Raw genomic sequence first — 25,240 nt, 5'->3', positions numbered from 1 at the left:
ACGGGCCTGACTGGGCCAGGACAGGACAGGATTGGGCTGCTGCCCATATCTAAGTGCTTCTAGCTGCCGACACAGAGCACATGCTGGCTACGCACAGGGAGAAACAGAGATGTCCGCCTGCCAAAGACTGGTTTCCACATTTGCACATGTGAGAGGGCAACCGCTTTGCACTTCTTCGGAGAGACGCAACAGGAAAGGCAGAGAGAAAGAGGGCAAACCGTTCCCTCCCCGTCCCCAATCCGCCTCCCCCTCTTGCAAAGTCACAGGCGATTCAACACCTGCAAGTCAAACTGCTCTGAATAGCGAAGGTAACAGAGCTGGGAGACTCGCACCCTGACCCAGTGCCTCCCAGTCCCTGCAGGAGCTCAGGAGCTGTTGAGCAGTTAGAGAAGGGAAGGAGAAACACCTGAAGACAAGTTCTGGGACTGAGAGTTGAGTAAAATAAAAAAACCTGTTTCTAAAAATTGTTTCTGCATTGACAAAAAGGCACCAGAGAAGCATTCACCTTGCAGCAGGGCGCTGCACATCCACCTCTGCTGCCACCCAGCACCAGATGACCAGGGACGCCCCGGCCTTCTATGAGGCTCTGCTTGTTGTAGGCTGCCACAAACCCAGCCCCCTGCCAAAAGCCGGAGGCAGCTATCGCAGGAAGGAAATGCATGAAGTGGAGAGGAAGGGAAATCTGCTGCATCGTTCCCTACGTTTTTGTAAAGCCACAAACACTCCTATAAAAAAACCTGTATAAAAACCGTAGAGAAATTTGCCAGGCAGTACTGGTCCCAAGCGATATTCCCAGAGCAGCTCTGTAAGTTGGGTCTAGGGGGCTTCAGTTTCCTGACACGCAGCTCAAGCAAAGCTGGTGCCTTCCCCCTCTCTCTTGGGAACAGCCCCAGACCCCAGCAGCCCTACGGGGCAAGGCTTGAGCAGATCCTCTGCCCTCCCCAAAGGTTTCTTTCCGCAGAGGCGTTTGGGAAGGGAACAAGATGCCCCTGAGGACAGACACAGGATGTGCCGCTTCTCTATGCCTTGGGCTTGTGGGCTTCCCTCCCCAGCAGGGATGGGGGCTCCGGGTTGGGGCAGCGCTTCCCAACAGCCCCAGGCACGGTCGCAAAAAACCACAACTAGACAGATTCCTGCTGCAGTGCCTGAGAACAAGCAAGGGGGCTAATAAAGCTAAACCTGGGGCAAGGTAGAAAAAATAAAACAAACCCAAAACCTTCCCTCCCTCCCCCACCCCATCATGATCCCACTAGCACAGCCCTAACCTAGCAGGTTTTTTTTTGTTGGTTTTTTTTTTTTTAAGCTCCAGAAGGGAAGTCCAGGCTGACGGTCGACCAGGCTGTCTTTGCACGAGGCGGCCCCACGTCGGCGTTAGGAGGCGGCAATGGCCGTGCCCCCGCTCAGCTTGACGATCATCTGCTGGCAGTCATTGCAGGAGCGCTTGTCCCCCACCTTCTCCAGGGTGCGGGCGGCCTCAGCCAGCAGGACTGCTCGCTGGCCCGGGGAGGAGAGGAAGGAGAGGGGGAGATGGCGGCAGGCCAACAGTATGGCTGTGGCTCGCTCCCTCTGGCCCGGCAGGGTGTCCAGTTCACCTACACGCAAAGAGGAGAGAGAAAGCTCACAATGAAGCTACCACCTGCATGACAAAACCCCGCCATGCAGGCCCTCGACTGGCACCAGTGAGCACAGGCATCTCTGGCTGGCATCCCCCGGCTGTGCCAAGAGTTCGGGGCACCCTGTGGACCCCCAAGCAGCTCCTTTAGGCTAGCAGAGGAGAACAGTCTGAGCTGGAGTCAGGCAGGGACTGGCAATCCTGTCTTCTACAGAGACAGCACCTTTCACTTCACTTCCTAGGGCTCATCCCAGCACTGGCACACACATCTGCCCATTTCCTTAAACCCCCAAGGGATTTTATAACTAGCACCACATCTCTCAGCTCTCCCCTTCAGGATTCCTGGCTTCTGCCTTTGCATTGATCGCCCTGAACTCCAGCCTGCCAAGTTTTGTGCATGCGTGGCTGCATGAAGGCAAATGTTTTCTAGCCTGTTCGCCAACACCTCCAGCCCAGGGCTGGCAGCTCACATTAGCCAGCTTGTAGAGAGTGTGGCAGAAGCATCGCCCTGAGCCATAGGCTGATGGGAGCTCGTTATCCTGAGCCTCAGACATGGGGAAAGATGCTGCAGGTTGCAGCTATGCCCCCACACCTTGCCCGAGCGCTGCCCCCTCCCAGCCCCACAGGCAGTGGGTCGCTGCCCGGGCCCCGGGGCCGACCTTGCTTGCTGCTCTGGGGCGTGCGTCGCCTCAAGCTGTGCTCCAGCAGTTGGTGGGTGCGGGTAGGGCTGGCACCCGCCATCAGGCGCACGGTGGCCTCGTGGAGGAAGACCTGGAAGGGAAGGCAGGACGGGGGGTGAGAGGCAGGCTGGCATAGCTCATGCTATGGCTGAACTCATGTCATCCCTCAGCCACCGCCACATTTTGAGAGCGGAGCACTGACGCCTTGACAACAGAGACCCACTTCCCCGCTCCACCCTGATCTTCCCACCTGTCTCTGGGGAATATTCAGGTCAGGGCAACCATGAAAAGGGGAAAACAAGCTTTTGACACGTAACTGAGTGGCCTGGAAAGGGGGAGGAACGAGAGCAGGGAACAGGGCGGAAAATGGGAGAGCAAACCCTGCAACTGTGGCCTAGGGGGGCATCTCACCCCAGGCTGCTAGTGCAGCGCTCCGATAACAGCATCAAACTTTGAAATCCAGAGTTTGGACAGTACCAGGACAACTCTCTTGTCCAAGTATTAGACTACAGTTCCTCTACAGAGGCTTAAAACTAGATAGTCTAAACAGAACAGAAGGGAGGGGAACCCCCAGAGAAGCACCTGGTGCTCTACAGGTGCAGAAGGCATCTGACCCCCCAGCTACCTGCAGAGCCAACACAGCTGAGGAAGCCTCCTTCCACACTCCCTGGAGGGACTGACCAGGTCTGAAGCCACGTTAAGGGACAGGATACCATGGTATTTGCTTGGCAATACAGCCATGCTGATGGTTTTCTAGGTAGAAACTAAGGCGGACACCTCCCCACACACACTGGACTCCCATGGGAGCCCCCTTATCACCCACCAAGAGAAAGTATGGGGGCCACTGGTGGCAGACCATCCCATCCCAGGTGTCCAAACTGCTCAAGCCCACGCACACCCTACGTTTTCAAGGGCTGCAGCTTCCCTGTCGCCCGCCGGGAACGGCTATAGCTAAGCTGGAGGTGAAGCAGGCAGGGGAGGCAAGCCATCACCTTGCGATAGGCGGGCCGGAAGCCATGGGCTAGCTTGCGCAGGCTGCCGAGGTCACGCTGGAAGCCCGTCAGCTCGGGGGCCGAGGCATGGTAGGTCTCACCCAGGGCCTGGCTGGCGTTCGCCTGCTTCTGCCACAGGCTGGTGCGGAGAGAGAGCAGCAAGTCACAGGCCAGCAGCTGGATCATCTGCAAGAGCCAGGGGTCCCAGGCACACACGCTTATTAACACAACCCGTCAGGCGAGTAACAGGCCATTTGCTACACAGCTGCTGACACGGCCCATGGGAGGGCAGCCACAGCACCTCCTGCCCACCCGGGGGGGCTCCCCAGCCCTCCCGGCCGAGTCACCCCACCACGACGCACCGAAGGGAGCAGGATTTTGCCTTTTGCCCAAGTGGCATCTCCGGGGCCTGGCACCAAGAGATCCAGCCTCAGGAACAAGCGCCAGGCTGTGCCCAAGGAGCGGCTGTCCCCTCCAGGAGGGCCAACACCTCCTCAAGGCTGACCCCGACCCCACCCCAGACAAGATGTGCCAAGGGGATATTGCACCAGCAATGCCCCAGCCTTCTGCAAAGGCTTTCCTGCCCAAACGGCGATACTAACTAGTGGGAAACAACAAAGACAGCCTTGCTACCTGCAGAGAAAAAAAAAAGGCAGTCTTGACACAGCCCACAGTGGCTGCCCAAATCCCTTTTCCCCCATCTGCTGCCGCCCCCTAGCATTGCTCGCTGTCCTAGTTGTTCTTAGGGGACTCTACCTGTGCTGCCGAGGCAGAGAGTGCCTCTGTACTGCACTGCAGAAACATTGCACAGTTACTGCCACAACATGCAATGCAACTACAATGCACTACAGCTGCCACCCAGGAACGACAGAAGGGACCAGAATTGTGTCCCATATGCCATGAAGGGAAGCTCCAGCTTTAAGCAATCCTGGAAAGAAGGGAAACAAGCCCCACACAAACTCAGGAATAGCACGGCACAGTCCCACTTCTGCGGAGGAAGGTTCAAACACTTGTGAGTGCTGCCTGAAACGGAGCAGATTCGACTTAATGAGGTCCTGCTTTACAGGTGTCTGTAAAGCTTTACAGCAACTTCATTTGGAGGACGGAGATCGATGCTTTCTGTGGGCCAAATTCGAAGTGGTCAAAGCACCAGAAAGGTGTGACAGGCGCTGGCAGGAGAGGAGCAAGAGCTCAGCTATCTGAGACCATGCCCAGGGAAACAATGTTGTACTTGCAGCTCTGCTCCTCCATACAGCAGAGGCAGAAAGATGTCAACGCCCTTTGCAAGGAAAGGGAGGAAGTTTCCCCTCTACTCCCATGAGACACAGGATGGATGGAGAACGCAGATACAACAGGGAAGTGATACACCTGCAGCAAGACCAACCTTACAACCAAGACAGACCATGTGTTATCCCGGGGCTTATAGCTCTTACGTTGTTGAGGATGGTGCTGGAGATGCCGCTGCTCATGTTGAGGCTGTTCCATAAGTGACTGCTGGCCCTCTCACAGTGACCCAGGGAGCTCTGCTGTCCATCTGCCTTCCCAGACAGTGAGGCCTGCATGGCTTTACACACGTAGAAGGTGGCTTTCACCAGGGCATTCCTGAAAGAGAAAGAGAGCGCTGCTTTCAAGCAGTACCATGTCATGCTGCCACAGGGCAGCCCCAGGAGCTGAGCTCGAGCAGCGACTGGGATCAGCTTTCACCCTCCCATCTTCAAAAGCAGAGATATCATCATTTCTTAGACAGAAAAAAGATGGAAATTGTTCCTCACCTACACAGACTGCACAGAGAAATGGAAGGAAGCTGGCAAAGATGCTTTAGTGCAAAAGAACCAAGATGGCGACACCAGCCTTTCCATCAGTGCGTGAGTTTTGTTTTTTGATTTTGGAAGGCGGGAGGCTGTGCAATTAGAACAAAGCCAGAAGACATCCCTAAAGAAGCAATTCTGACACTTCCAGTCCACAGTTCTAATATCAGCCTGCCAGCCTTGACCTACACATGAACTGCTGAGCACGTTCGCATGTCGTGTTATTGCGTCCCAGAGCACAAGAGGCGTGTGACTCCAGCGCACAGGCAGGGGTAGCCCTACAGGACAGCATTAGGGGAAGAGCAACCCTCATTTAGAAGGAGCAGGGGTTTGAAAGTCATATGAGGCCTACGCACTCTGACATCTCCAGGGATTTCGGCATACGCTCCACTTCTGCAAAATGTGACCTCACAGCCGCATCGTCCCCTCTGAGCCAACCGATTGCCATAGCCACCGCTGCTGACCACCATCTGCACACCATGTCGGGGCCTGTGAAACAGAATCATAAGCTGCAGCCCAGGAGAGGACACCCAGCTCCTTCCCGCTCGGAGAAGTGGGCAGGTGTCACATGCCCTTGGCCAGGCCTTCTGCTGAGATCGATGCTAACGAGCCCAAACTGATCCCACGGGAACGCAGTCATCCAGGTAAATGCTGAAATGTGCTGCAGGAACACAAAGGAATTTGGCAGCAGGCAAACACCCTCCATTTGACTGCAAGCAGAGTTTTGGATGCCGAATTTGTATCTTGTCAACAACAACTTAGCCCATCTACTTGTCTAGAAATCCGTTGACTTCCTTCCCGACAAGGATCTCCACTCACCACCCCAAAATAACAACTCCACTCATATATACCGTCTCTTGGCACTAATCACCACCAAGCCAGTAAATCAGGTTCCCTATATAATTTCCTCCATTATTTAATATCCCCTCAAAAAATTCCCAAAGCCCACCTAGGGCCAAAGGACATATGCTCTGCTACTCTGACCTGCTTTTAAACTTCATGACAATATTGACCCAAATATAGATTTCCCTTTATACCAAAAAATAATCCCTAGAAAAAGAAATATCTAGTTTTCCTTCTATGTTTGCTCTACACATTTTAGATACAGCACAGTTAGTCTGTGTCTAAAGCTCCAGCAGCATCCCAGTGAGCTGCCAGGTGCTGCCTGTACCAACACCAAGCAAGACGAATATTCCAGCAGCCTGCTACCAGCCAAGCCCAGATGAGCGCATGGCTCAGAAGGAGTCTACAGCTCTCGTTGTCCCACTAAATTTACACCAAGGGACCAAACCAAGCGCCTCCCAATATATGCCCAGGGCTTGCCTACAGCAGGGGCTGCAGGTCTCTGGAGATCGAGGAATATACATGACAGCTGCTGTGAAAGCGAGGTCAACCTGTATTTGGTCCAATCGGTAATTAAGTGGAAAAAAAAACCTTCCTGTACTGCAACTGCAACACTGCTATGCTTGTTTATACGCTACACCCTTCCTCTCGCTTTGCATTGACACAAGCAAGCTCTGAGGTGAGGGCACGGGGTTCAACTTGGAACGTGCCTGGCAATACAAATAACAGCAGTCACATCTGGGCACCCAGCGTTATGACATACGGCCAAATTTACGAGCCTTCCCAATCACCCTCTTTGAGTCTGAGCTGCCGTACCACATTGTGGTGTGCCGCTGCTCAGCAATCAAGTCTTGCTCCAAGGACTGCATTTCTCCTTGCCTGGAGTTTGAGAGGTGGTGGGGAGAGAGGGAACACGTATCAGCAGTAGTTCCTGCAGCTGGGAGAGCTTCAGTTCTGCTGGACTTACCCAGGGCGGACTTGAGCACAGAATTGCTGGCAAAGGGTGGGGCTCCACTTCCCATCGAGTCCAAGAAAGAGTTGAGCAATTTCAGGTACTCCATGGCACTGGAGAACTCGCTGAAACAAGAAGCAAGGCAGACCTTCGCTATGCTGTCAAACAGGAGATACCAAAGCCTGAAGGCGTTTCTCATCAGTCACGAGGCATTTTTAAACAATGTCGACCCATTAAGCCAACAAAGTTCAACCTCTACAAGTAAGACAACACTGCTGGACTAAAGAGACCACCCTGAGAGTGGAAGCACACAGACGTGCTCAGGGAGGAGTAGCCTCACATCTCTGCACGCGAGGAGACCAGCGCAGAACTAGAGTCAACCCCAGGAGTCTCACCTCAACTACAGAGATGCTGGACATGACATATGTTACAACTTGATTACAGGCTCCTTTTCAATCACTGCCTCCAAAAGAGGCTGAACTACACTTCTGCAAGTGACTATTTGCATATATGCAAATATGTATGAATGCAAGTGACAACGCGGTCATAGCATTGGTCAGAGAAAGTAGCATATGCAGCAATGATCTAATTTCCTGGGACATGCTACAGAGGAAGATCTTGAGCTCCTACCCCTAGAGTGGGACAAAAAGGCTTGCTGTATTACTGAAGCTAGTCCTTCCCATGAGGAGACAGGACTCCCACAAGTGTACTGACAATCCACCTCACTTACACAAATCCTGCTACCTTCTCTCATCATCAACAGCAGCATCTGATCACAAGCATTTGTATTGTGCAAGCAAGTAGACTGAACTGGTACTCATTCTCTGCAATGATGCCAGAAAACAGACATGAGATTGGGGAAAAAAAAAAAAGCTAAATGTGCAATATTTTCCCTACACAGGTAGGGAAACTGGGTTATCTTCCCTTTTGAGGCTTTTGCACACACTTTTTGGGGACAGGATCCTTACAGAGCTTCCCATATATTTACATAGCGTTTACCTGGCACCAGCATATCTGGAGATCAGCTAGAAACAGTGCAGAATTGCTGGCAAAGGCTGGGGTTCTGCTTCCCTTGGAGTCCAGGAAAGAGCTGGACACAGTTCAGTACAAAAAGCTGCTCCGATTCCCACCTATCATCCCCTTTTATTTGGTCACAGATTTTTCACTGCTGGTAAATGTGGCACTTCAGTTAGGAGAATACTCTCATGCATAAGGTAGTGAGCCGGTGGGTCACTCTCTGACATGCCATCCCTTCACGCTCTTAGAGCCCTGGACGTATGTTCTGGTCTACAGAAGTGGTAGGTGCACACTAATTTTAGTGCTCCTCAACATTAAACTTTGTCACAGCAGAGAAAGTGCCATCCATCCAGTCCAGGAATCAACCAGTACTATGCCAGCTGACACCAGAAATCCTTACCACAGCTGGGTTCACCTTTGACTTCAGAGGTTTTAATATGAAGAGGCAGAGCTCACCCTTCTAATAAGCTGTGGTAGTCAGACTTACATTGTCGTTTCAAGTCTTTAATAAGGACTAACCACTCAACTTGCCCCAGAGTGCTCAGTCAACAACTATGAGCTCTGCCTCAGAGCCTGCAGCTGCAGCGAGCAGTCCCCAGCACAGCACGCAAACTTACCATGGCTCCTCCTCCTCTTGTCCCGCTACCTCTTTCCTAGTCTGAGGCTTCACAAGTGAATCCACTGCTCGCTCTAGCAGGTTCTCACAAAACGCCTGATGAACTTGTGCAATAGGATCCGCTAGAGAGGAAGAAAAAACCCAAACCATTTCACTTGCATACAGTGATAGCCACCTCCCAATACAACCAAAAAGAAGAACCAAAATGTAGGAGCAAGAGGAAGAGCAGTAGAGGGAAATTCTTGAGGAATTAATGCAAACATTTCTAAAGACTAAGTTTTCAGGGCCTTTTTAACCCTTTAATCCATTTATAAAGCTGAAGCCCTTGGCCAAACATCCCTCTGGCACTTCAGCCACTCAGCAAAACAGTGATGACACTGCTCTGAGGAGGATAAACCTTGGTCACCCCAAAGTCACCCCCCAGACATTCAGGGCCACATCCAGGTTGTGTTCCAGCATGTAAAGACAAGTGGGATGACACAGCACAGTATACAAAGGGAAGAGAGCCAGCTCCTGCATGCTGAGGAGATGTTTCTCAGCTCCATAGCCCCTCTCACTCATCAAGACCACAAGCAGGGCAGACATACAAGAGCACGCTCTCAAACAAGACACCCGCTTTTGTCCCAGAGGTGGAGAGACCGCCAGGCTCGAAGTGCTGGGAGGCCATGCACTCGGGACAGAAGCAGCTCTCACCGGGGTTCCTTTGGGTGCAGTACAGGCTCTCCTTGGCAGCAGACTTCACTGTCCAGCTTCGCTCCACAAAAAACTTCTGCCCCAGTGGGTGGCACAGCCAACGCAACGAGTCAGGAATGGCACTCCGCTCCGAGCTGCACAGGCTTTGAGCCTGGCTTAGAAAGTAGCTCTGGGGAAAGGAGAGGCTAAGATTGAGAACAGCATCCAGGGAAAGAGCCACACCACCGAGGACAAAGGTCGTATCATAATTACAGCTCGTATCATAATTGCAGGCCATATTGTAACTGTAGTGCTAGCTGATGCCCTGAGCTACAGCAATGCCAGCCTGCAGGCCTTCCTCGAGCTCTGCTTGGAGGTGTGATGGGAGAGGAGACGACAACTCACCGCTAGGAAGCCAAGCTTGCCTCCACAGCGGGTTTTCAAGCCAACCGCAGCCGTCAGGTGGATTTCTGCCATTGTGCTGGGTGGGATCTTTTCTTCTGCGCACTCGGCCAGATTCACAGCACACAGGGCCATGTGCAAGCCTGAGTAAGCTGAGCTGGAGGGAAGTTTACCTGCACCAGGAGGGAAAGGAAAAGTGTTAACTTTTAATGCAGTAGTATCAGCTACTAAATACTACCGTGATTTGCAGGGCTACTATCCTAAAGAGACAATGAGAACCTGTTGACATGAGAACTTTCCAACATCATATGCCTACTTTGTATTCAGGCAACAGAACAACCATAACCGAGTCTTCCCTCCACAGATACCAAGACTGGCATCCACAGCTTCGCTTCTGTGAGAAAGCCCTGTATAGCTAAACCAGTTAGGATAAAATCATCAGCAAATTCTGTCTCACTATATTCATCACTATCTTAAAACTGAACTCCTTTGCAGTCCACACCTGTACCTACACAGATAATATTAAGGACAAGTACTTATCCCTGGTGGCACGGTTGCAATTCACACAGCATGATTAGGCAGAAGGAAGTTTAGCTTGGATTTCTGATGTGCTCAGAGCCTATTAACATTGCAAATGGGTTTGCCAAGGAAACGGCAAAAACAACTGTTCACAAGGAATGTTCAAGCACTTCCTTAGTACATGTCCACACACCCAGGTTTTCAAAGCACATCAACACCAACTGGCAATCTGCGCACTACACAGCTTTGGAAATTTAAATTCTTCCAGCAATTAACCCCAGCCCCTGCTTCCACATCACGTTCCCAAGTGACAGGGATGAAACAAGCCCTTAACAGCAGCAAAAAGTGACTGGACTCAGTCACCTGCTGCTTGGGAAAGACTCTCAGCCACCTCTGCAGACTCAGGAACACGTAACTCGAGGGCACTGCTGTTGCTTCGGCCATTCTTATGGAGCTCTTTTATTGCATGAGCCTGTCATGTTTTAGTAAGTGGCTCCTGAAATTTGGCAGGCTAATTTCCAACAGCAGCCCTCCCAGAGGGGGGAGGCCATAGTGCTCTCCCTGTATCCCCCAGGATCAGCTCTGAGCCTCCTCATTTGGCAAAATGAGGACAGCAGATCTGCCACCTCTGGTCCTACCTGTTATGTGGAGCTGATGGAGCTTGTGATACGCTAGAGCCGCATCCCGAGCACTGGTCTTGGCCTCGTCCTCGAAGCCTGCAGTGGCCTCCCTTGCCCGCCACTGATGAGAAGTCCTCTTCAGCAGCCACCGCACCAGCGCCAGCTTCTGCAGGCTATAGCGGATCACATTCCAGGACAGGCTGCAGGCCAAATCCAGGCGGGAAGCTGGCAGCGCTCGGCCGAGTACCGACAGGCAAGTCTGCAGGTTTGACGCAGCTGCAGCAAAATCCCCCTGCAAATAACACAACAAAAGCTTCAACAACAAAAAGCACCATCACAGTGACACTTTGGGACCTCCTTGGCATTGGGAGCAAGACAAACTGATGTGCAAGCTAGGACAAGATCTTTAGCTGAGGGAAGTCAACATAGCCCCAGTCAACATGAAGGCAATTTACACCAGCTTCAAATCTGGCCCTACACATACGTTTCCACACATGGCTCTGATCCTGCACTGCCTGTGAGACACATCGGCACTAGGTGAAAGGAGCTTCCTGCCTTCTCAAACAACATGGAAGTTTCAGGGTCCCCATATCAAAAGCCAAATGTTGCCTCAACAATGGAGAAGACTTCCAAGCAGCTGGAGGACAGCAGACAAACAGACACAGCAGAGGCCAGATTCTGGACAAAAACCAAGACCTTGCTGCCAAAGATTGCCACAAGATGCAGCAGTAAGGAACAAGGACAGAAGTTAGGAGCCTCTTCCAATGCCGATGTCCTAATTTAGGCTGAGGGAGGACGGCAATCTGCTTAAGACAACCTAGCACCAGCTTCTCTGAAATCAGACAGGATAATCCACTCGAGGAATACCATGCGCTTGCAAGTGCCGAGCCACTGCCTCTCTAGGCCACATTCACCCACACCCCCTCCTACAAGAAGCGTTTGATGCAAAATGACAAGCCAACTTTACCCGTGCCAAATCCAAGTCCGCTTGCTTGCGATGCCTCCAGAAGGTGACTGATGACCTTGAGTGCAGCCGGGTCACTGGCTCTCCATGCACAAGGAGCTTTATGAACACGCTCAGTACAATCACTCCATTCACGAGCCACAGGATCAGCGTGGGGATCATCCAGCCGAACCAACTACCCGCATCTGCAATGGACATCCCAAAAATTAAGTTAAAAGTTAATCTGGACGCCGAAAGCCTAGCAACAGGATGAGCACAGACTCAGAAGGATGTCTTGCTACGCTTGCCACATGTGGTATCAACTTCTGCAAAGACTGCATTTTAATCAGGGAACACCTGTATCAACAGCTCTTCATCCAAACGCCAAGCCACAACATTCCCAACTAAATAAAAATAGTTATTTTTACAAGACTGATGTATAAAAAACTGAGTCAGCACTTAGTTTTCCTAGAGTATCTTGTATTCTGATTTTTCTATCATATACACCCATGGGTACTCAATACATCAGTGTCATTTTCTAGTCGTAAGTTTACAAAGCGACACCGAGGAAGCATATTTACCAGTCAGGGAAATGACAGCATGCCTACAGAATCCCCTGCCCTCCCCTACACTGCTGTACTCTAAACTATGAATATTATGGAATAAGTGTATTGAACAAGCCAGCTGCAAGACCCTATAGCAACAGTGTTTCTGAAGTAATTCTTCACCTATTACTTTATTATTGAGTTACAAAAATCAGTCAGCTACCTTAAAAACAAATATAAAGTGAACATGCCTCAAAGACTGGTGAGGATATGAGGACACCCCTTACCCTGAACTACTTTTCAAGGGTCTACCCCAAGAGCCGAGGCTGCTGGGCTACAAATGGGCTACAAACTTGTGCAAGAAGAACGCTGGATGTGGATGTAAACTGGAACCGTGTCCAAGCACTCTCGGCTGGCTCTCCTCCCACGCCCAGCCCTGCAGTTACTACCCCTCCCCAACCATTAAACAAAGGTCGTACAACTCCCTGAACACACAAAACCATCCTACTGAATCACACCGACAGTCCACCTTGTGACCTGCAGCTGTCACAGCTGCAGATGGTCTTTAGGGAGACCACGTAAGCCTGGCCACTTTCTGTGGTCCAAACTATTCTAGTTCGTTACCTGACTCAATGGTCAGCACGTTCCTGCCAGAGCCGTGGCGCACCAGGCTGTCGGACTCCGGGGTTCCTCGGGCGTCCAGGAGGGATGTCAGAGGATTGAAGGAAAGGCAAAGGAATGTGAGAGCACAGAGGAGTATTCGAGAGCGATCCACCATACCAAGGGCCACAGGAGGAGAGTCAGGCTCATCTTTAACCTTCAAAGGAATAGGAGTGGAGAGAAAAGTAAGAGAAAAAAACTGCTTACCATTCTGTAGAACAAAAAATGCTTATGCCAAGGGAGGGGTAGAGAAGGAGGAGAAACAAAACATGTTTTAAAATTTGCTTTTAAGATCAAGGTCACCAAGAACTCCGGTGAAGCTTTCCCTAGCTTAGTAAGACAAAGCTGAAGTATTTGAGTGCCTTCACCTTCCTTCTGCTCCCAGTCATTTCAGTTATCATTAACTGGATTCCTGATTTAGGCTAGGATTAACCTTTGCTGCCCTTACTCTTTTGAGGATCTCCCAGAAGACCCACTTCTGTGATATCCGCAAAACAAACCTGTCAGCTGAAGACAGCTAACAGCTTTCTGTTACTGTGGTTACTTACGGTCTCATTAACCACAGCTGATGTCATCATGCATTTCCAAGTTCTCCTGCTTTATTCACTGGACATATATATCCCTGGAAAGCCATGGGCTCTTTGGGTCATGAACATGCACTGTAAGTCCACAGAGACTCTACGGCGGCTGAAGGCTAAGTACAGTTCTTCTAGCAGCTAAGGTATGGCTCAGATAATACAGCTCAAGAAGCAGTCTCAATCATTTAAGAAAAGACAAAACACACCCATGCACCTTCCTCATCCTTACAAAGGATCTTTGGCCAGACGTCTGCTGGTTCTGCTCTTGAGAATTAGGAGAATTTAAATTCTGGCCCTTACATATCCCTGAAGTAGATGCCTTGAATTTGATAACTGAAGTCACAAATACCTTTGCATCATCAAGGAGTGGGCTTCCTGGCTCTGAATCAATGGAATAGGGAGAGAAGCCAGCCTGGGATCCCGAGTCAGAGGCTGGAGGAGACATCAGCAGCACGTTCTGGTTGAAGTCATCTATCTTCAGATCCACATCGTTGTCAACCAGACTGCTTAGGTCAATGCCCTTCAACAGCTCTGCAAAAATCAGAACGCATTATGGACGTGTTTCTCAATCCTGCGTCCTGCCAGCGTCACTCAGATTGGCTCTCTCACGTGGAGTAACACTGGCCACTATTGATGCAATGTGCACATTCATCTACCTCTGTCAAGGGTAAGAAACTGCAAGAGGCATCCTACGTTCACGCTGAGTGCCTCCCCCCGGCTGCACAGCCTCCACAACTTACTGTTTTTTTGGTTAGCCAGCTTCAGAACCATGTTCTCCTGCCTCAGCTTATGGTTGGCCTGCTGTAGGTATTTAATGTAATCAATGGCTTTTCTCAGGACTCCAGACTTGTGCATCTGCAAGGAATTAAGAGATACAAAAAGCAGTTTATATGAAGAGTGTTAAAGGGTCACTCCTGCTTGTAGGGATACCACAACCCTTTGTATCATGTGGTGATAGAAAGAAAAGGCTATAAAGGACCACTAAGCAGCTGTAAAGAAACTAACGGTGGGGCACACTCTGTGGGCAAGGTATCAGACTTTGAAAGACACACAAGGACTGGGGTCTCTCGAAGATCTTATAAAAATAGTACAATGGAAACAGATTAACATCCAAATTACAATAGAGTTCACATCTAGGTTTCAGCCAGAAATAGTCCTTTGAAAGTACCATAGTTTTGATATGAAGTGGCTCTCTTCTGGGATGGAACAAGCTGCTGTCTGTTAACCATTGTTCACTGTTTAATTCTGAGATAAGTGGTTCTCTCCTTGCCTCACTCCCTTGACCATCCCCATGAAAATACCTCCTTCCAGCAGGAGCGGGCAAGTTTAGCTTTTAAACACAAGCCCAAAGTACTATGAAGCCACTGCACATTACCAATGTTTTTAAAAGGTAAGCTTCCGATTCCACCCAGTAATAGGAGGTGACTTCACTAGAGCACATATTTGTACAGAGACCATACAAGGTACCAAGAATACTACTCCCTGCTCTGCCAGCATGAGGTGAAGTGAATAGGACAACCCTGAATACATGGTGCGAGAAAGCTTCTAATATTTGAGCAAGCAGGAGTTTTTACGACTCAACATCTAAAGGAAACAAACTGGAAAGCTCTGTAAACCCTCATCCCTGCTGCAGTCACAGGGAAAAGGAAACTTAAATTAAGCAAGCTCTGGTTTGGTAGACTTATCAAAACATCCACTTGGATATTCTACCTAGAGGGCCTATTTAAGTTAGACCTAACATAAGAACAAACGCATAAGGTATAGCTTATTTTCAAGAAACAGGTGACCCTTCCTGAATACAATTATCAAGCCCTCCATCGCACAAGTGTTTCTCACCAGTCTTATCCCAATACATGCGCACATACTACTAACAGTCGCGTGTACCCAACTGCTTCATTTGGTAGAGCAACGAGCACCTGAAGACGAAGTATTTATGACACTAGATTTGCTCTTATTCCACATCTTTACCTTGGCATCTGTCCCCATGACAAGGTCCTTCAGCTCAATGATCTTGTCATTTATGGATGACCGGTAACGCTTTTCAATGATGTTGTGAGTTGTTCTCCTCTCTCCTTCTTTAGGTGGTTCTGGTTGCTTGACACCTCCAGGAACTTGTTTGATAGGCACCTTTTCTTGTCCCACCATCACCGGCATTGTGGTCAAAATGGTCCCATTGCTCCCAACAAGGGTCTACAAAGACCATGCGTAACAAGCATCACAAGCAATCAGCCAATTTAGATAAGGTTTATGATGGTAAAAGAAAAAGGAGTAAACAACAGAAGAATCAGGAAAAGTTTGTACAGCTCAAAAGAAGAGATATGCCAATTTCCTCCCGTCCTCCTTAGCTGGCACAAGCACTGGCACAGCAGCACAGGAAAAATCTGCCACACTGTCTCCCACACTGGTCACTGTGGAGTAAGAACATCTCTTGTTCTCCAAGAGCATCAACACTCTTCCACCAATACCATGCTCTGTTCATCCACTAAATAGAGAAACAGATGAAGGCTCCTCCTTGCTCCTACAATCTTTCCACCCCAAGTGTCCAAATTCACCTTTTCTGTGGACAAATAAAGTCATCAGATCAGCAACAGGCAATGCTACTTCCAAACGGGTAACAGTGATGTTAGAAAGGACCCAACTACGGAAAAACTTCGGCTTGAGCACTGCAGTTGATTTGAATTCAATTAAATGGAAAAAAATAGATCCACAAGTTATAAAAATGCCTTAAGATGAGGAACTAAGGCAATGAGTGATCTACACTGGCACGAAAAGCTCAAACTCAGACATCCAGATGTAGGACAGACCATCTACACCAAACGAAAGCAGTATGTACTCTGCAATAAAAGATGATGAATCCCACCAGAACAGTGGCACAGAGGGGCTTCTAGGCCAGTTGGAGTAAAGAAAGTTTAGACTGCTTAACACAGCAAAACAAGACTGAGAAGGGTACACGTGTTCTGTAAAGTACACCAAGGATCAGGGAAGTGGTTATGGAGAGGAAGAGTTATTTCTGTCAAAAGACAGACTAACATAAATAAATTAGCCGTGAGCAACTTCAGGAACAATTTCGACTCTGAAATAGTCTTCTATTTGGGATATTAGAAATTAATTTAGTTTCATTTCAAGCTGGAACTTGACAAGTAAGTGAATTTGTCCTACATCTTTCCTCGGCTAATTTCCACCAAATTTCAATGTGTTCAAAATGCTTTACAGATTGTGTCTCAGACAGACGCAATCACATAAGCCTCACCTCTGTGTGAAAATGTCACCTAAAAGCAAGCAGGTTAATCGAAGATTTTAGCCTGGCTGCTAAGAAGTACATAAGAAGCCTACCGTTCTATGCAAAAGAAGTCAAAACTTAAGTCCAGACTTGCAAGTTTATCTCCCCCAGTAAATATTTGAACCAAGACATCTGTTCAGAATGTACAAGATCGTAACAAATGCATCTTTGGGGGCACAAGTTTCTCAGAGTTGATAAGAAGTGGAGGCCATGAAGCACAGCTGCCATCTCCAACGATTATACTGAATCCTCACTGCAAATGCCCTCTGAAAAATAGCTTAATTAGTTTTCACATTCAACATACTGCTACTAGACACTACCGAGAGGGAAAAGAAAGTGCCACAGGTATTCTGAGCGAGTTAGCTTTCAGTTTCAAGTATATTCCAGAGGTTAAAAACTGGATGGAATTTTTAGGTCATATTCCTCTCCTTGTAATACCAGAAAAAGGTAAACAGAAATGTGCCCTTGGTCTTTGCTTACTGGCCATGGGAGGCTGCCAAAAAAGTACAATCTGTGTGTTTAGCCTTGGCAGAAACAGGGTATTACTCACTCTGGATGTGTCTAGAGCAGCCGTCAAAACCCCTCCTGTTTGCACCACCGCAGAATACTAAAGCCCAAATCTCTTCCTTGTGTTAAGAGGAAAGGATGTCAGTGAGGAGAGGGAAGGAAGAAGAACATCCATACGGTACCTGCAGAGCTGTGGTCTGAATGGGAGCAGTGAGTGCTGTCAGCGCTGGGTTCTGTACTGCAGCCATAACGGGATTACCGTCCGCTTTCAGGGTTGTCAAGACAAGGGAGTCCGTTTTTATGATCTGAGGTTGGACCAGAACCTAGGTTGAAAATAGTTACAGGTGAAGGGGAGAGTAGTCATGTATTTCTCTGCTGATCTCAGTAGCCAGATGTAAGCGATGACAGAGTTGTAACTTTACATCTGGATAGCAAAAGAGCAGGGCGAGTTATTTCTTTCACCTTGTGCCCTGCATCACCTGGATGGTTTTTGTTGGCCCCTGATGCAAACTCTGACCATGAGACAGTCTGAACAGCGCTGGAGGGAGGGGAGCAGAGGAACCACCAGGACACTGGTTTTCAAATCAGTCAGCAGAAGTAAAGGAGTATGTAAAAACACAAAAGAGCTGATGGAAAAGCTCCCTTCCCCTCTCCAATTACACCTATAATTAGCTCTCTACATTAACTGGTTGAGTACTCAGAGTCTAAAATGGCTAGGACAGCCTGCTTTGGCAAATATCTGTAGTAGCTTTCCCCCCCTCCAGTTTCACTGAAAGGATCTGTACCATCAATATCAAGCAGATCAAAACCAGCCGTAAGTTATTTTGCCATAACACAGCTTGCTCTTATTTTTTCAAATACCTCACTGACTCTCAAATACAGAGAACGCTATAGATGGCACAGTACAACTGAACCAGAGCAACTTTGTCATATTGAGAGAGTCCCTTAGCCATAAACGTTTTTATCTAATACAAAGACACACAAGACTTTTTCACTCTTGTGTACGTTTTAAAACAAAATCACATGACACTGTAGCAGCAAAAAGATCAAAGAAACTGTGGCAGAAGAATTGGAAGAAAACAGTCCGGTATCAGCCAGCCCTTATAAGACACAGTAGAGGTGGTGGACTTGCAAAGAAGTAGGCAGAAGTCAAAGAAAGCTTGTTCAAGTAAGGTTTCCAATCCAGTTTGGCAGCACCAAGTTACAAAAATATTTTAGACCAAGTTTAGTTATGCAGGTGTTTTAGCAAAAACGGTTTCTGAACATGGCCTGCTACTTGAAGTCACATCATGGCTCACAACAGGGACTCTCACGCATGACTTGCATGAAATAAAATGCTTCTGGAACACAGGCTGGCTAGAAATATCTCTCTCACATAAAAACGTTTGTGCAAAAGCAATCCTAGACAGGACCGCCAGCCCTACAAGCTTTGCCACCTTCCCCCTGGCAAGCCAGGAGACCAGATCCACAAAAGCAGTTTCTTCTTCTGCTGGATCCCTGTATCACTCCGCATTTTTACTTACTGGAACTTGCTGGACCTGTGGTGCAGCAACCGTCTGGACCGTGGCCGGAGTTAACGTCTGGATGGTGCCGTTGGCAGCCTGCGTTAGCACTCGCTGGGCCTGCACAGTCTGCACTTGCTGCTGGATGGTGACCGGCTGAACCTGGGAGGACGTCACCAGGCTCTGGACTTGAGGCTGGAGAACTGAAAAGCAGAAGAGATGTCAGGAATAGTCCAGAGACACAGGTCTCCGTTCCGGAGCCTGCAAATGCTCTGAGTTTCACTCCTCTTCTTCCCAGAGCTTCTCAGTAAGCAGCATTCATCTAACACATCCCACACGTTGAGAAGCTTCCAGCTCCTTTGGTGCCTCCTGCACCTAGAATAGCAGCTTTCCAGGAGGCACAGAGGATCAGCTAAGAGAAAATAAAGTCAAAAACCTTTGGTCTGATAGCACAGGATTCATTACTTTAGCGACATGACGCAGTACATCCAACCAGCGCTTGCCCACTCCTGCTGATCTTGGTGGACCCTAGGATCCTGTTTATCATGTAAAGAGTCAACACTTACTGAAGAGGATCAAGACAACTGGCATTCACAAAGGAAGATCCGGTCATCGTTAAATATTCCTACAAGTGTCTCTGCTCAATGCAAGTACTGCACTTGAGAGTTTGGTAGTTAAAATGTGCCTTCATTCCAGACTGCCACATGGGACAGACTGGAGCTTCAGCACTGGATCTGCCTACTGCACAGACAAACTTTTCTCAAGCCTCCCAAGAGCCATAGGAGAGAAGGCCATAACAGAGGAGAGCAGCAAGACGACAACCATCACAAGAGGTCACACAAAAAGACTTAACATCTCATTTATGACGGTTTCTCATGCTCGCCCAACTCCAAAGCCACGTAGGCAGGAGAAGGGACGCCCCACAGGCAGCACCACAAGAAAAGGATCATCAGGCTTGTCGTGGCCAAGGATGCTTTTGGAGTTTGAACACCGACACCGTTTATTGCGAGTGCACCAGGCACACCCGTAGCCTGAGCACCCCGAAATCACGAGTGTACCAGGCACACCCATAGCCTGAGCACCCCGAAATTGCAAGTGCACCAGGCACACCCGTAGCCTGCGCACCCCAACCGCTACCTTGGAAACTCGTGGCCGCGTTCTGGTAGATCACCGGCTGCTGGATAATCCTGGTCTGGGGAGCAGAGCTGAACGTCGGCGTAATCATCACGGCCTGCTGCTGGAGCTGAGGCTGGAGCGGGGGCCGGGGCTGAAGGAGAGGGGCCGACCGTGGAGGGGCCGGAGGTGTTGCCTGCGCCGCTTTGACTGGCAAGCTCTGGAGCTGGGGGGAGGCGGGGGGTGGCGGGAAGGGCTGGAGCTGCACCTGGCTGTACGGCCGCTGCAGCTGCGGCTCCAGGGTCCCACCGCTGCTGCCACCGCTGCCGCTGCCCTGGAAGGTGCCACACAAGTGATCCGAAAACAGATCTGGAAAGTCCCCTGCCTGGTTACTGACAAACTGCAGCATCTCTGTAAAACAAAAGAAAATGCGTTCAATGCTATTTTATTGCCCATACACTTTGACACCCGCCGTTACGTCAGGGCTCGAATGATGGTGTGCGTGCACAGAAGGGAGCTCTGGGTCCTTCAAAGCCTCCAGAGAACATATCACACCAACCTAACATCTCCAGAGAGAAACCAAGAGGTGGCCAGCGGTGGGGCACTGCTGCCACTGTTCAGGGCAAAAGGCAGGACTCTCCTACAACACTTTCCCAGATTACAGGATCCAAGCAGACTAGAACTTAAAGCCATCTCCAACATATCTAAAATATTAGAGTCTTGTTCCATCACTGCTTCAGTCTAATCCTTGCAGAAGGAAGAAATCAAGCACCTCCGCAATTCCAGCACTAACCGTTCTCCCACCCAACTTTTAGGGTGCTTTCGAGCCCCCTATCCCTCCTGCCCCACTTAGTATGTGGAAAATGAAGAAATGGGCTAAGAATTCATCTTAACTTTGGTTTATTTTCAAGCGTATGGGAAATTGGGGAAAAAACACTAAAGGAAACAACACTTTATAGAACTGTAGCAGGAGAAATCCGTGCATGTGTTTAAACCACCAGAGTAACTTCTTTGTTGGTTTTCTGCCTATTTATCCCCTGCCTGCAATCACTGCACAGCAGTTTCTCTCCATCCCACCTTCTCCAGGATTTTATCAGCCCACATCAAGAGGCTCCTACTGCAATGCTATAGCTCTCCCCCACAGAGGAAAAGATTTCACAACCGAGAGATCATTGTTCATAAGCGAAGCTTCCTCTTCCCTCCATCTAATCCAATTTAATCCAATCATGCACCTTAAGCTACCTGAAGGCTTCCCCTGATCTGTGTGGGGGCAGTGGCGTGAGGAGTCAGGCATCCTTCCCCACCCCAGGACCTGCCCATACTGCACTAGCTCTTCCACAGCTTTCTGAATGTCCTTTTTTTTTTCTGGAAGTAGGAAAAAAGGGAGGGGACGCACAAACGTAATGGAGGGTTTATAACTAAATAATAAATTCAGGTTTAGAAAGCAGAAAATACATTTCTGATTTATATGAGAAAATACAGCAAAGGGCTCCTTACACCAGGAGCTTTCTCATCCACAAACCCAAAGGACGTTGCGGCTGTGGCTTATGAAGGGGATTCGAAGAAGCAAACTTTTCACGAAACGTTTCTGTGGAAATTGTCCCAACAATAAGAGGGCTGTTAATTTGCTTCTCCGAAATGCCACCCACACGTCATCCAATCAATTTGTCTGACACTCCTGAAACAGAGCAAAGGGATCGTCCTCCAAGCTTCTCGCTCCCTCAACAAATGTTTCGCCATATTTCTGCATTGCTGCGATACTACTACTCTTCCCTTCCGACAGCAATCTCTCCACACCCTTACACACATTTAAGCATTGACCACAACCACTGCTCTTAAAAACTCGAGTCTGTTGGATGGAGGAGTTTGGCAGGAGATGTGTCCTCCTGACCTATTTATAACCCGACACGCAGTTCCCCCGGCACGGAGTGGCAGCCGCCCTCGGGCACCAGCTGGACCAAACCTTTGTCTCCGCCTTTAACTAGATGAATGAAAGATTTATTTTTTTTTATTTTTATGCAATGCCTCAGTAAACTTTCACAAAACATTACCAGAGCAAGGAGGGCTGTTTAAAGATTAACACTTCTGCATAACATCTAGATGGATATTAAGCAGCTTTTCACCCTCCGACCGACTGCAGCTAAGACCATCCCAAACAACCCCCAACACAATAAACTCGATAATCCCAACTACGTACTTCTCAAGCTCTTCATTTGATGGCACTGCTATTTCACTATCAGACAGCACTACTGCAAGTGGAGAATAAACATTAAATCACACGAGATTCGCTCTGGAAGAGCCAAATTTCAAGTACTGTATTTTAAAGAACATTGTGTTCAACACAGCAGATCTAGTATCTTATTAAAAAAAACTACTCTTGCTCTCAAAAGTGAAATCACATCTTTATCATAGACTTGACTTTGACCAAATGCAAAAAGTCTAAAGATTAATTTTTAAAAATTAGACTGCCAGGGGATCGAACCCACTTCTTTTAAAGTGCCCAAGAGCTCTCCTCGTAGCAACACAAGAAAAATAAAAAGCAGGAGAAACAGCAACATCCAAAATCCAAATCTCTGCCTTTTAGAACAGCTTCGCCTACACAGAGAACAGAGCGAGTGTCTACATTAACTGTTAGACAGCTCGGGTGCTTTTGGAAGACAGCTATCAGTGACAAACCCATCGTCGCCAGATCACCCGCACCCTCTGCGCCAGAGAGGTCTCAGCCCCTAACGCAGAGTGAGATGTTACTGCAGAAAACTACCCCGGCCCAGCCGAAGGCTAAAAAATGTCAACACGGTATTACAAAACCGAGCCCACCGACGACTTCTGCTGCTTTCATTAGCCCAGTGCCCGAATACCTGGCAGAAAGACAAGGGCTGGGCTTTCGCTGCCTCTCCCAGGCGGTGGCTCAGCTCTCACGCACCCTGGGCTGCTCTCCCTCACGCTCCTGGAGACGCTGTGCTCTGAGAAACGGAAAGCGGCGGAGATCCCCACCTTGACAGAAACAACGCCTCCGCCCCGTGCCCAGACGTGCTTCACACCCACAACCGACTCGGACCTCGCTCTCCGGCGTTACCCGGCAGTGCCCTGCCAGCAGGAAGGTGCCCGCAGCCGGTGGAGGAGCTCATGCCGGGGCAGGAGGCAGAGCCAGATGCCTTTGGCTCAGCGCCGGGACCCCCCCAACCTGGAGCATGACCCCGGTGAGCGCCGACATCCCAGAGCAGTCGGCGCATCCGCCCGACTGACCAGCGTCATTCCTCCTCCATGGAAAATCAAAAGCCGCGCAGCAGGCGGTGAGGGTCCCTCAGCCTGAAGGGGAGAGGAATGCCGAGACCCGCAACAAGACGACTTAAAAACCAAATCAAAACCCTTGCACAATTTCAAACCCCGAGATGAATCCATGTCAGAACACAAAAAAAGCAAGATTGTCATATGCTTCCCCCACCACCACCCTAGGAAAATCCACCCCGGGAGCCAGGGAAGGCGAAGCTCTTTCTCCTAAGTTACTCATCGCTCTGAATCACACCTTCCCAGGCACACCGGTTCAGAGCCAACTCCGGGTTCATGGGAATTCATCTCCGTTTCCATACGGATGCTGAGAAGTCATTACGTGGTGCCTAAAGAGGAGCAAACACCACCTTCGATTTGCACCGGCAACTTTAGGAGTGATAACTAAGCCCCTTGCATTCTCATAAGGTATATTCTTCTTTTACGTATGATAAAAAAAAAAAAAGGGGTATAAATTTTGCCCCTAGCTACACTGCAAATCAATCACAATTATAAACTTAAAAGCACTAGTTTAATTTTGTCTCCCAGCTGCTGAACAAGTATGCTTTACGCATCACCCCCCCCAGAGCCAAGCTCTGTTTGGGATTACAGCTGAGCAGAGCAGGGGAGCGGAGCCAGGTCCCCGTCTCCAGCCTACAGCAGAGCTCACCGAGAAATCGTATTTTTAATGGGTTTTCAGGAGCTGTTTGGGAAACACTAAATAAGGCGTTGCACGTGGGCGCTTCGTTTTGCTGCACTTTGGTGAAAAATTTGGGGACTTTCTCGTGGGTCTGAGCTCTGGCGTCGATGTGGTGAAGTTTTAGGATGACACGGGGTGGAGGGGTGGGGGGGAAGGGGAATTTAAGCAGTTACACCTGTTTCGGCAGAGGAGGGCGAGGAGGCACGGCCTCCTCCCACAGGCACCAGTGGCGGCCCAGCTCCAGCAATCATTTAGCACCGACTTTAAGAGAGCCACGAGGAAACACGAGGGGAACCCCGGGCAGCACCGTTTGCCCCATGGGTCTGGGGCAGGCGGAGGGAGACAAGGTAATTACTTTCTCCAACCCTCTCCCGTGCTGGCAGCGGCCACGGGTGGGAGGAAGGGCTCGGCAGCTGCGGGGGCTCGGACCCCCACACCCCCACGCGGCTTCTTGCCGTTACTGCCTCGACGCCCCGCGGCGTGGGTCATCCCCATGGAAGTCGCTCAAAAGCGCTCCCCAGGCGGGGCTGGCCATCGGCTGCCACGCCACGCGGGGAGACACGCGTGGCCGCTCGCCAGGCGAGCGCTGCCCGGCGGGACGCGCCCCGCACCCCCGCCTTTACCCACCCGGGACGGGGGATTCCCCACTCACCCCCCACGCGCGCTAGAAGCCCGTACTGCGTGGGAAGCGCACCCCACGCAGCGAGGCCAAGCCAGTGCGGCCACCCTGCGCTCCCACTCCCCACTCGGAGGGGGACACCCCATGCAGCGAGATCCAAGAACCAGCCCACCCACGCACCCTACCCCCCGGCCGGCACTAGCAACCCCGGACCCGCGCGGACCCGCGGGGAGGCATGAGACCTCCCCCCGCCCCGCGTGGGGGAGCCCACGCGCGCCGCCTCCCCATCCCCCCCTTCCTCCCTTTCCGCGGCGCCCACCGTCGATGTCGCCCAGGGTGAGCTCGTCGCCCAGCTCGGTCAGGGTCTCCATGTTCTCCACGCCCAGCTCGCCGCCCTCCATCGCGCAGGGGCCCGCCGCGACCGGGCGCACCGGCGCATGAACCGCCGCCGCCGCCCCGGGCGCTCAAGCGGAGGCTGCCGGCGAGCGCCGCCGACCCCGCGCCATCTTGGGCCGCCCCGGCCGGCCGGCGGCCCCGCCCCCACCTGCCCGCCGCCACGGCAGCGGCGCGCGCGCCCCCCGCGGTTTGTTGTCAATGAGACCAGGTCGCCCCCGACCAATCGGCGGCCGCGGCGGCGCGTGGTGTGATGGCGCGTCAGCGATCAGCAGCTGCGGATTAGCATAGGCCGCCCCGCCCCGCGCTCCCCCGCCCTCCTGATTAGAATATTCACGAGGGGGGCGGTGCCAGCGGGGAGCTACGCGCTTCTGCAGCGCCGAGCGCGGCGGCCGGCGGA

The 25,240-nt window shown here is 50.5% G+C and overlaps 1 protein-coding gene across 2 annotated transcripts; it reads right to left on the bottom strand.

The window, feature by feature from the left end:
* Positions 1 to 1,242: 1,242 nt before the first annotated feature.
* On the bottom strand, positions 1,243 to 24,873 carry SREBF2 (sterol regulatory element binding transcription factor 2). Of its 2 annotated transcripts, XM_050892352.1 has the most exons (20): positions 24,767 to 24,873; positions 19,886 to 20,272; positions 18,770 to 18,951; positions 17,424 to 17,569; position 17,290; positions 15,428 to 15,649; positions 14,200 to 14,314; positions 13,809 to 13,990; positions 12,846 to 13,038; positions 11,701 to 11,882; positions 10,752 to 11,025; positions 9,598 to 9,767; positions 9,214 to 9,382; positions 8,522 to 8,642; positions 6,903 to 7,012; positions 5,449 to 5,581; positions 4,718 to 4,886; positions 3,285 to 3,470; positions 2,272 to 2,383; positions 1,243 to 1,592 (listed from the first exon to the last, which is right to left on the bottom strand). In XM_050892352.1, the coding sequence occupies exons 1-20, from the start codon at positions 24,846 to 24,848 to the stop codon at positions 1,372 to 1,374; spliced, it is 3,357 nt and encodes a 1,118-aa protein (XP_050748309.1). In that variant the 5' UTR covers positions 24,849 to 24,873; the 3' UTR covers positions 1,243 to 1,371. The 2 variants fall into 2 exon arrangements, with proteins under 2 accessions (XP_050748309.1, XP_050748301.1); XM_050892344.1 differs by lacking the exon at position 17,290 and having other exon boundaries at positions 17,429 to 17,569.
* Between the last annotated feature and the right edge of the window lie 367 nt (positions 24,874 to 25,240).

The sequence above is a fragment of the Gymnogyps californianus genome, chromosome 1 (assembly GCF_018139145.2).
Source record: "Gymnogyps californianus isolate 813 chromosome 1, ASM1813914v2, whole genome shotgun sequence".
Lineage (NCBI taxonomy): Eukaryota > Metazoa > Chordata > Aves > Accipitriformes > Cathartidae > Gymnogyps > Gymnogyps californianus.
This window is presented reverse-complemented; position numbering and strand designations above follow the sequence as displayed.